Source organism: Triticum aestivum, chromosome 7A (genome assembly GCF_018294505.1).
Source record: "Triticum aestivum cultivar Chinese Spring chromosome 7A, IWGSC CS RefSeq v2.1, whole genome shotgun sequence".
Classification (NCBI taxonomy): Eukaryota; Viridiplantae; Streptophyta; class Magnoliopsida; order Poales; family Poaceae; genus Triticum; species Triticum aestivum.
The window spans coordinates 542,508,666-542,519,425 of NC_057812.1; the positions used below are offsets into that span (position 1 = coordinate 542,508,666).

Sequence of the window (10,760 nt, forward strand, 5' to 3'; positions counted from 1 at the left end):
ATAGCAACATCAATCTCAGAACATAGTGGATACTAGGGATCAAACCCTAACAAAACTAACTCGATTACATGGTGAATCTCATCCAACCCATCACCGTGCAGCAAGCCTATGATGGAACTACTCACGCACGGCGGTGAGCATCATGAAATTGGTGATGGAGGATGGTTGATGATGACGACGGCGACGAATCCCCCTCTCCGGAGCCCCGAACGGACTCCAGATCAGCCCTCCCGAGAGGTTTTAGGGCTTGGCGGCGGCTCCGTATCGTAAAACGCGATGATTTCTTCTCTCTTATTTTTTTATTCCCGAAAGCAGTTATATAGAGTTGGAGTTGGAGTCGGGGGGTCTCCAGGGGGCCCATGAGGAAGGGGGCGCGCCCTAGGAGGGGCGCCCCCCACCCTCGTGAGAAGGTTGTGGGGCCCCTGGTCTTCATCTTTGGCGAGGATTTTTTATTATTTATTATAAGATATCCCATGGAGTTTCAGGTCATTCCGAGAAGTTTTGTTTTCTGCACATAAAACAACATCATGGCAATTCTGCTGAAAACAGCGTCAGTCCGGATTAGTTTCATTCAAATCATACAAGTTAGAGTCCAAAATAAGGGCAAACGTGTTTGGAAAAGTAGATACGTTGGAGACGTATCAATAGCATGTCCTGTCCCGCTTGTACAAGTCTTATCCAACCTTAATTATATGATTTCCTTTTTGGTCAAATCTTGATCTAGTATGGAACAACTTTTTGCAAAAGGGGTGGTCATTATATCATGATAAATATAATAACACATGTACTTCAAGGCCACCCTTATAGGCAAGCAAACAAATGATGCTACTCCTAGTCCCACATAGTCTTTTATCCAGATAGAATCTGGTTTAAATTAATTGTCATATTACGACTAATCCGAAGGGAATTTCAGAATATATAAAATGTTTTAATAAAGTAAGATTGAGATTAGGAGAAGAGTTATGTTTTGTCTATGATGTGAGGAACTTACTAAACTGGCTGAGTTTTATCGAGATAATTTTGATTCAGATAAACTGCATGATGTTGGTCCTGATGGAATTACCGATATTGCTAAATTAATGGTGCAAGGCAAGTAAACATACTCCTTTTACTTTGGTCTATCAACCTGTAAAGTACATATTGCCGGTTTCCGTGGAATTAATTGACCAGTGTTTTTGATATATGATTGTTGTCAACAAAATATGTAATAAAATGGGTGATCAATTAAAGAGTGGTTTTCTAATTTGCTAATGGATGAGAGTTTTCTTATCATTAGTAAGTAGTAACAATGAAAGATCAAAGAAACTTGAAAATGACATTGACTCTACATGTTTCGCTTAATTGTACTTATTTACAACTTAAGAAATTAACATGTCATTTTGTTTTTTTACAAGGAATACCTTATCTAACTACCTATGAAAGTATAAAGTTGTGCGTTTGACTACTTTATTTAAAACATTTGAAAAGGGGTTTTATGTTTTCATTCAACTGATTGTAGTTTTATGCAACAATTATATGTGGTATGCTATTTCAGTTTCTTATGTTGTCCTTTGAGTGTTAATATAAGGTTGTAAAACTAATCTGAGGTAGACCTATGTACATATCATCCCCGGGGGGAGGGGGTGGCATTAGCCCCCATCCTTGAATAAGTTGGGAAGATTTTGGGAAAGCTTACCCGGATTTATTAGCACTCTCTGCCATCCGCAAAAAAAAGCACTCTCTGCCACCGCAGACAATCGTTAGTTCATGTCCAAATCCTTAGTGAACCAACTGATTGTAGTTTTATGCAACAATTATATGTGGTATGCTATTTCAGTTTCTTATGTTGTCCTTTGAGTGTTAATATAAGGTTGTAAAACTAATCTGAGGTAGACCTATGTACATATCATCCCCGGGGGAGGGGGTGACATTAGCCCCCATCCTTGAATAAGTTGGGAAGATTTTGGGAAAGCTTACCCGGATTTATTAGCACTCTTTGCCATCCGCAAAAAAAAAAAAGCACTCTCTGCCACCGCAGACAATCGTTAGTTCATGTCCAAATCCTTAGTGAACCCATTGGCAAAACTTTCTGCTCCGCCTACCGCATCCATCCACTGTCACGTTTTTTCCTTGTTGAGACAAATCCACCGTCACGTGCCCCTTCCCCTCGTTATCGAGGCGACGTGTCCGTATCACGTTCACTCGAGCCGCGCCACTGACCAGCCCCAGCCGATTAGGCTGCCACCAACCCAGGCACGGAAACGTCAATCACGGAAGCAAACGGCAGCCCGGCCCAAATTCCTGGCAGCAGCAGCAGCAGCAGCAGCCGGCGCCGGGAGAGGAGCGAGCAAGAATGGCGGCGGCGGCCGTGGCAGCGCGGGCGTACGAGGCGGCGGCGCGGTCCGCGCTGGCGGCGCTGGAGCGCAACCTCCTGCCCGACGCGGTCACCCGGCGGCTCACGCGCTTCCTGCTCGCGCAGCGCCTCCGCCTCGGCTACCTCCCCTCCGCGCCGCTCCAGCTGCAGGACCTCCTCCTCTTCGCCCACTGTACGCGCCCCCCGCCCAAATGCAGTTTCCTTCGCCCTCGCTGCTCGCTGCGCTGCGACTCTAATCTCCGCAAATACTATCCGAATGTCCGGGCGAACGCCCGGTAGCAGTTCTTTTTTCTTTTTTTTGCGAGGGAAACGCCTGGTAGCAGCTTTCCGTAATTTCTCTGAAAATTCGAATTCAGAAATTGTGCCTAGCTACTGTTCCCTCTGACCTACCGTAGAAGTAATTCTTCAGGATAGATGTGAATACGATTGTTGAGTTATGCTATTAGTTAAAAAACGCTCTTATATTATGGGACGGAGGGAGTACTTCGCAAAAAAAGAACTTCTGCTATTAGTTGATTGTTAGTCTGATTCCTTTGTGGTGACGTTGTAAAATTTGGTTTGTGATGCAGCGCTTGAAGGCATGCCCATTGCCATTGAAATGGACACAGCTAAAACCCAACACTACGAGTTGCCGACCACATTCTTCAAGCTAGTGCTCGGGAAAAACCTCAAATACAGGTTTGTGCTTCATGGTGCACACTAGCATCAAGAATGGTTAAATGGCTAGTTTTTTAGCGGTGGAAAAGGTGCCAGGGAGAAATATTGAATCTTATAATGTTACACTACACGAGTAAAAGCTACTGATTTACCATGTATCTCCATGATTTTGCAGCTCATGTTACTTCCCTGATGATTCGAGCACCCTAGAAGATGCTGAGGTTGCAATGTTGGAGTTGTATTGTGAGAGGGCGCAGCTGCAAGATGGCCAAAGCATCCTTGATGTTGGATGTGGATGGGGATCCCTCTCTCTATACATCGCAAAGAAATATAGGAACTGCAATATTACGGGGATATGCAACTCAACAACTCAAAAGGCTTTTATAGAAGAGCAGTGTAGGTAAGTGCAGCAGTTTTAGTGCTGAGAGGACCTGATGACTGTATTCTTTTGCCATGTAGTGACCACTTTATATTCCTCGTGATAATTTTTAAGTTTGCACCAGAGCGTAGGGATGACAGCTCAATTTGATTTCATTTTTATCATGTTCATGTATCGCTTACTAGTTTCATAATTTTCTAGTTATTTCAAATACTGATCTTTCACATGCATCAACTATTCAACCTTCACTTTTGCTAGACATGCTGACAGAGTTCACTTTGGTGCATATCACCCCATTTCTGTTACAGGGAAAATGAGCTATCCAATGTTGAGATAATTGTAGCAGACATCAGCATGTTTGAGATGGAACGTTCTTTTGACAGGATCATATCCATAGAGATGTTTGAGGTATAACTTAACTTGGAAATTTCTGTGGTTTCAACCCCTTTTATAATTCCTCATGGTAAAGGAGTGTTTGTAATGGGCCTGTTATGCAGCACATGAAAAACTACAAGGCACTTCTTAAGAAGATATCCAGATGGATGAAAGAGGATTCCTTATTGTTTGTTCACTACTTCTGCCACAAGACATTTGCGTATCACTTTGAGGTACTTTAACAATCCTGCATTTCACAAGTCATTTGGTCTTGGCTACATCTGAAATAGCTTTCCCATCACACGGATCATGGTGCTACCTCTTATATTTGTAGCTCTATTTGTATTCATTGACATATATGTGAAGTTCATTTAACAATATCGTTCCTACCGATAGTGATAGAAGTTCCTTGTGGTAAAAAATTATTCATTACTAACACTCACGAGTGAAATAAGTTTGCCTCTGGTACTGAAGTAGACTCATTAAGTTATTTTTGAGAACTGTATTACTATAAGTATATCTGTAGTGTAATTCTCATGTGAACCGAGACATCACATTTTCAACAGGACAAGAATGATGATGATTGGATCACAAGGTATTTCTTCACTGGAGGAACAATGCCATCAGCAAACCTCCTTCTCTACTTTCAGGTTAGTACCTAATGGATTGTTCCTCTTCAGTAGGTTATTTGTCCCTGCCCTAGCCACATATGAATATTAGTTGGTTTGCCATTGATCAAACATGAATATTGATATTCACTTACTATAATTTTGCAGGAAGATGTATCTGTGGTCAATCATTGGCTTGTCAGTGGCACACATTATGCTAGAACTAGGTATGCATTTCCTAAGTTTCAAAATATCATATCCCTTTTACTCAGTGTGCTTCGACATGATTCCAGATGAGCTTAATTGATTAGGTAGGAAATGCAAAATAACATTGCAAACCTTGATATCAAAGTAAAAATGCTATGCGATAAACTGTGAATTAATTGTTGGAGAATTGCCTGGTTTACATTTCGCTCCTGATGCAAAGCGAAACTTCATTGGTGTCTAGAGTTTTTTTTGACATGGCAGGCTAATTTTGTATGCGATGTCTGCCTGTAGCGAGGAGTGGCTGAAACGCATGGACAAGAACATCGCTACCATAAGGCCAATCTTTGAGAAGACTTATGGGAGGGAATCAGCTACCAAATGGATAGCTTATTGGAGGACATTCTTCATCTCAGTCGCCGAACTTTTTGGATATAACAATGGTGATGAATGGATGGTTGCACATCACCTGTTCCGAAAGAAGTAGAAGTACCGCTGGACATTTCTGGAGCGAAGTAGAGTTGTATGTTGAGAATCATCTGTCACACAGGTTGTATCTAGTAATATTTTTTGTCTGCGTTTAGGGGTTATCCTACTTGAATAAAATTGTACCTCAGTGTTCTGGTACTTACAGCATTGATGCTGGCAATGTCTGTCGAAAATATTTTCTTACCTAAATGGTTTATAAAAGATTTGCAGTTTCCAAGCGCGAGAAAGAACAAATTTGTATCTCGAAAGATTTACGTGACTGAGGAACACAGATATAGAACCAAAATGTGATGTTGGAGAAGTCTTCAAGTCCAGGAGATCAGGTAGTCAGCAGCAACGTCCAAACCATAGTCACACACTAGCACTTGGGTGCATCGGATTCAGTGGTTATTTCAGGAAGCCATTTAGGCTGTACCTGCTCTGAATGGAAGACAAGATGAATCACCTAGAGAACCAAATCTTCCTGCTACTACGATATACAACTATCTCCTACTTTACGAAGTGGAACAGGAAAAAAATAACCAAAAAATCATCTAGATTTGACTGGAAACTACAGTCATCTAGATGACCGCTTCCATTGCTGGATCGCTTCGTGCAAGGAATGGCTGGGAATTATGGTCAGACTTGGAAGAATGTGCTTCGTAATAGGGGAGATCTTGTGTTTCTTGAGCCAAGCTTCGATCGCCGTGCGCTCGTAGGTATGACCATCAGCAGCAACACAAGGATCATCCATTACCTCCTGCATCGAAATTGTCTCTTAAGCTGAAGTGACAGTTGAACTGACACTATTTTATGTAGAGAATTTTACCTGCGATATAGGGCAGATGAAGTGGCTTGGCACAACTGTGTTTTGACTTTCAAACTTCTGGGAACTGGTAAGCCTGCTTAGAATATTTTCGAGCTCTGGAAGCACCACTTGCTCGAGATCAGGCCTGTTCCTGCATCTTAGCGCCGTACAATGCAGCCCCAGTTTTGCCAGCATCTCCGCCTCAGCGATTGGCCAATCATTCAGAGACACGTCGAGAATATCGGGAAATGTGCCCTTTCGGACGGCCTCTTCTACACTAAGTATTAGCCCATGCGGACGCTTGCCAGTTAGCAGCTGGAGAATGATAACCCCCAGAGCGAAAAGATCTGATTTCGGACGAACTGTCCCAGTTAACTGATACTCAGGGTCCATGTAATACATTGTGCCGGCAATGACGGTGTCGTCTCTGTATTCTGTGAAACCATCTGGCGCAAGATCTGATATGAGCTTCGCAAAACCTACGTCGCCTATTTTGCTTACATAGTTCTTGTCCAGCAAGATGTTTCCAGGCTTGAGATCACGGTGCACAATCGGCTCTGGCTTCGTTCCATGCAAGAATGCAAGCCCACGAGCTACCTCGAAAATAATTTGGAAGCGCAGAAACCAATGGAGTGGTTGGCGCCCTTCATTGTCGATAAGTTGATCTTCCAGACTTCCATTCTCCATGTATTCATACACAAGACATCCAATTTCAGGACAAAACCCAAGCAACAAAACCAGGTTGGGATGGTGAAGTCGGCTGAGAATCTCAACCTGCATCATGTGGAAAAAATCAAAGCATTTAATAAATACCCCATCAACAACAACAACAACAACAAGGTGAAACCCATAAGATCTCGCAATCAACTCATGGCTAGATATTATTATATGAGATTAAAAGAAATATAAATCGGAGTACCTCTTTAAAGAACTCATCAATCTTGCCACGGGAATCTTGCTGGATAACCTTGACAGCTACTTCAGTGTGATCAAGGGTGCACCTGTATACAATCCCATAGCCTCCCTCACCGATCTTTTTTGCATCAGAGAAGTTCTCGGTGGCGAGCTCTATTTCATGTCTCGAGTAGCGCCTGCAACTTTTGCCTCTCGACAGAAGAGCATCCAGAACCTTTGCCTTCTCGGTAGTCGCCATGTTGGTTACAGTTTCAGCATTGTGCTTGGAATAAGCCTCACGAGTGAATGCCTCTTTCACCATCTCAGCTTCTTCAATAGCTCTGAAATGTTTGTTTTTCTCCGGTGCAGCTTTCTGTTTGAAAAAATCCTCCCACTGTAGTGCATCTTGCACTTTCTGCAAATCTTCACTACACCCATTAGAAAGCACCTGGATCTGAAACATCATAATGTAATGGATAAGGACTGAGCAAAACCTTCCCTCGGAATGGAAAATGACCAAATGCAAAGAGTAGTGTATGCATAGTAGCAACTAACTTAGGGGGTAAGTATCAACCTTCTAAGTAGGAGATGTGGTAAATGTGAATAAAATGTCACTCGATGAAGCACACGGATCATCCAGAGTATCACTTAGTTACTGATTAGCATTACCAAATACTCCATCCGTCCCAAAATAAGTGCCTTAACCTTAGTACAACTTTTTCTTGGTACAAAGTAACTAAGATATACAACAACCATCACAAGAATTTAACCTTGGTTCGGAATAAGATATTTGCAGGTTTACCATATATCACTAACCTTTTTCTTAGCATGGACGTGATTTTCACAAGCCTCGACATACATCATCGGTTTATCCTGCAACTCCTTCCTCTGTTTTGCTACTTCATCTATACGTTGAGACTGTAAATCATGACAGCAACAAAAATCAGGCAATCTCAAAAATACATGCCAGCTCACAATTACCGGTTAATGTCAGAAAATCTGGAAGCCAACATCAATCATTGTAATCGGAAACAGCTCTGACCTCTTCAGTAGAACTTAAGGAGACATAAGGAAATTCCTTCAACTGGCCAATAGAGTCAAAATCTGTGTCCCCTGTTCGCCCTGGTGTCTTTCGACATAAGCTTCCAAACAGACGTCTTCTGTGACTTTCTGAACTTTTAGCAGCACTCGAAGAATTGCTAAGAGAACTGCGGGCTTGAGAGCACGAGTCAGAACTAGTAACTCCAGAAGATTTTGGTGTGTTGACATCAGGAAGGTTGTGCAATGATTGTTTGTCTTGCACCTGGCTCGTCAGTTGCAGGGCAAATGCTCTATGACTAACTGACTGGATCTTTGAGCAAGTATTTGAGTCTGTAAAAACGCATGTGTTTAAGAACAGAATGCCATTCCATTGGTAAAAATGAACAGATTGAGACGTTAGGAAGAAAGAGAAATAGAGCAAAACATACTGCCTGTTTGAGTCTGATACGCAAGTTTTATAGTTAATCTGTGCCGGGACACGATAAATACATTGCAAGAACATGGCATGGCTTTTAAGACAGTATTGGGCAAATCTTGGAGCCATAATATCCTGAAAAGATAACAGTGCTAGCATTTATAACATCTTGGAGATTTGGCACAACTGGCTTAAAACTGACCGTGCTAAAAAAAACTCCATACATAAACAGAGATGCTCCTAAGTGTTGGTAATGCATCTGAAGTTGATAAAATGATAATTTATGGAACCAAGAAATATCAAATATGTACTGACTTTGATTCAGCCCTGAAATAATAATATACTAATGTACGTACTAGTTATGGAACTGCATCCAGGAATTCTATAGATTCAGGAAACACCGCGCACAGATGGCAGGTATGACCTTTAAATGGAGGAGTCTAGAGAGTAATAGCCCTTTTATAAATATTTCATGAGAGCAGAGGCAGATAATGAGAATGTACGAATGTGCTATCATTTTGAGCTACTCTCAACCTTGTAATAAAAGAGAATAATTAAGGAAGGACCTTTCAGTTAGCTAGAATCTTCCTAAGAGATGAGACCATTAGGACTAAATAGGGCACAAAATTGAAACATAAAACAAAACCAGATGCATATGCTGACAATCAAGCAGGTGCATAACAGGGACCAATCAGCATGAACAGGACTGTCGTTGCTGCTACAAATCTTACCAACACACACTTTGCAAATTATCCTACAGTATTTTCTTCCAAATCTCTATAAACAGAAACTAATTTTGTATGTACGTGGATCAGTGGATGCATCTATCCACCTTTCTGATGCCAAATGTGTAACATGAGATAGTGAGGCAAGTCACCATCCGCAAAAGGGACTCGCCCCTTTCTGCTCCCTGCACTAACTTACATTTCTGGTTCCTCTTTTGGGAAAAGCGGAGCAAGTAACAACAACTATACAGATTCGTTAGGTTCTCAAAAGCGAAATTCTGGCCTTTTCTGAACTCGAAAATACAGCATATACCTTCGGAACCAGCTCAAGGTTGCGGATCCGAGCACCAGGGTGCGGACACCGGACTCCGCCGCGTACCTGGCCAGCGCCTCCGCCACGCTGTGCCCCTCCAGAACCACCGTCTCCACCTGCACGCGCGCACGCTCGAATTCAGACACGGGCAGATCGATGGATCAGAACGACTGAGATTGCTAGCTCGAGGCTGCGCCGAGAAGGGGAGACGGTCGAGGACTGACGGTTTTGCTGCCGAAGAGGCGGCGGAAGGGGAGGAAGACGTCCTGCGCGCGCGCCCTCCGGTCCTGCGAGAACATCTCCACCACCCCCGCCGCCATCCTCTCCACCGGCACCTGCTCCCCCGCTGCACCGCGCGGCCACAACAAGAAGGACCTCAGCTCCCGCCGTCGACGTCACGAACCGAACCGAACCGAGGGGGAGAGGGGCGGCGAGATCAGCTTACTGGGGGTGGGGACGAAGGCGAGGGGCGGGATGACGTGGACGAGCGCGACGCGGCCGGGCGCGGCGGCGGCCCACCTGGCGGCTCGGCGGCTGGCGCGGCCGTCCCCGCGCACGGCCACCGCCACCGCCAGGGGGTCACCCGAGGAGGCCATGCCGCGCGGCAGCCGGCGGCGGCGATGATTAACTAACCTCCTTCCTTCTTCAAGAGCGACGCCGGCGCGGGGGGGAGAAGGAGGATGGCCCGAGCCCGTTGGCGGCAGCGGCGGCGGCTGCGGAGTCAACCAACCAATCAAGTCAGCAACAACCACTCGCAGCGCTGGAACCTCCCTCCTCTGAGACCGATGAGAGGTGAGAGCACGGGGTGACTTGGCTTCGGTTGGACGGTGCCAAATGGAAATGATTTGAAAATCAAAGCTGGGCTGCGTTCCATGGCTCGGATGCGTTGGCGCGACGACGAGGCAACCTGCGCGACCGCGACGTGGAGGTGGGACCCGCCCGCATGCTTACTCCACCCCAAGAAGGATATTCTGTATTTATGTTGTGTACTGTACTCTAGTCTACCAGTACAGTACTAGGTTGTTGTCCTGTCTCCATTTATGTACCGAGTTTATAGTCCGTTTTTCTTTTGCGACCAAGAAAAAATCAAACTTCAAACCGAATGCGAGGAGGCATCCTGGATGCCACGGCCCGCTCTTATTTGTGTACTCCCTCCGCCCCCGCGCAAATGAATGTATCTAAAATTAAAAATACGTCTAAATACATCCATTTCTTCGACAAGTAATTCCGGACGAAGGGTATCTCACAGTGATTGTTGTCGAAGTAGTTCCGGGGACCTGTTTAGTGTCGTTGGATGAATTTGTAATAGCTCGTTTGAGAAATGGACATCAAGCTATATCGCGAATACGCATGACATGAACGCGGGAAGGTATGATCATGGAACCCGGAGCAGAGAGAGAAGGGATGCTCGGCCCGAATAGAAGAATGACACAACTAAACCCACCAAGCCTATAACTAGAGAGACATGCCAAACCAGCATGACTTCAAACATCCCCAAATCCAACACCGAGGACACCGCG

The 10,760-nt window shown here is 44.4% G+C and overlaps 2 protein-coding genes across 2 annotated transcripts; one reads left to right on the plus strand and one right to left on the minus strand.

Moving 5' to 3' along the window:
• The first annotated feature begins 2,191 nt into the window (after positions 1 to 2,191).
• LOC123148059 ((S)-coclaurine N-methyltransferase) lies at positions 2,192 to 5,282 on the plus strand. The gene is made up of 8 exons (XM_044567419.1): positions 2,192 to 2,525; positions 2,923 to 3,031; positions 3,186 to 3,410; positions 3,698 to 3,797; positions 3,887 to 3,997; positions 4,331 to 4,414; positions 4,541 to 4,599; positions 4,871 to 5,282. Exons 1-8 carry the CDS (start codon positions 2,333 to 2,335, stop codon positions 5,061 to 5,063), a joined length of 1,074 nt encoding a protein of 357 aa, XP_044423354.1. The 5' UTR covers positions 2,192 to 2,332; the 3' UTR covers positions 5,064 to 5,282.
• A 71-nt stretch (positions 5,283 to 5,353) lies between these two features.
• Positions 5,354 to 10,059, minus strand: LOC123148058 (U-box domain-containing protein 34). The gene is made up of 9 exons (XM_044567418.1): positions 9,686 to 10,059; positions 9,465 to 9,586; positions 9,241 to 9,356; positions 8,216 to 8,337; positions 7,789 to 8,117; positions 7,563 to 7,664; positions 6,772 to 7,200; positions 5,874 to 6,626; positions 5,354 to 5,804 (listed from the first exon to the last, which is right to left on the minus strand). The coding sequence occupies exons 1-9, from the start codon at positions 9,834 to 9,836 to the stop codon at positions 5,622 to 5,624; spliced, it is 2,307 nt and encodes a 768-aa protein (XP_044423353.1). The 5' UTR covers positions 9,837 to 10,059; the 3' UTR covers positions 5,354 to 5,621.
• Between the last annotated feature and the right edge of the window lie 701 nt (positions 10,060 to 10,760).

Excerpts from the sequence above, each read along its gene's own strand:
- LOC123148059 (XM_044567419.1), top strand. The coding sequence starts at position 2,333 with ATGGCGGCGGCGGCCGTGGCAGCGCGGGCGTACGAGGCGGCGGCGCGG. Across the intron at positions 3,032-3,185 it reads GGGAAAAACCTCAAATACAG|CTCATGTTACTTCCCTGATG; the intron begins GTTTGTGCTTCA and ends ATGATTTTGCAG. Across the intron at positions 4,415-4,540 it reads ACCTCCTTCTCTACTTTCAG|GAAGATGTATCTGTGGTCAA; the intron begins GTTAGTACCTAA and ends ATAATTTTGCAG.
- LOC123148058 (XM_044567418.1), bottom strand. The coding sequence starts at position 9,836 with ATGGCCTCCTCGGGTGACCCCCTGGCGGTGGCGGTGGCCGTGCGCGGG. Across the intron at positions 8,338-9,240 it reads ACCTTGAGCTGGTTCCGAAG|GATATTATGGCTCCAAGATT; the intron begins GTATATGCTGTA and ends TTATCTTTTCAG. Across the intron at positions 7,665-7,788 it reads CCTTAAGTTCTACTGAAGAG|TCTCAACGTATAGATGAAGT; the intron begins GTCAGAGCTGTT and ends CATGATTTACAG.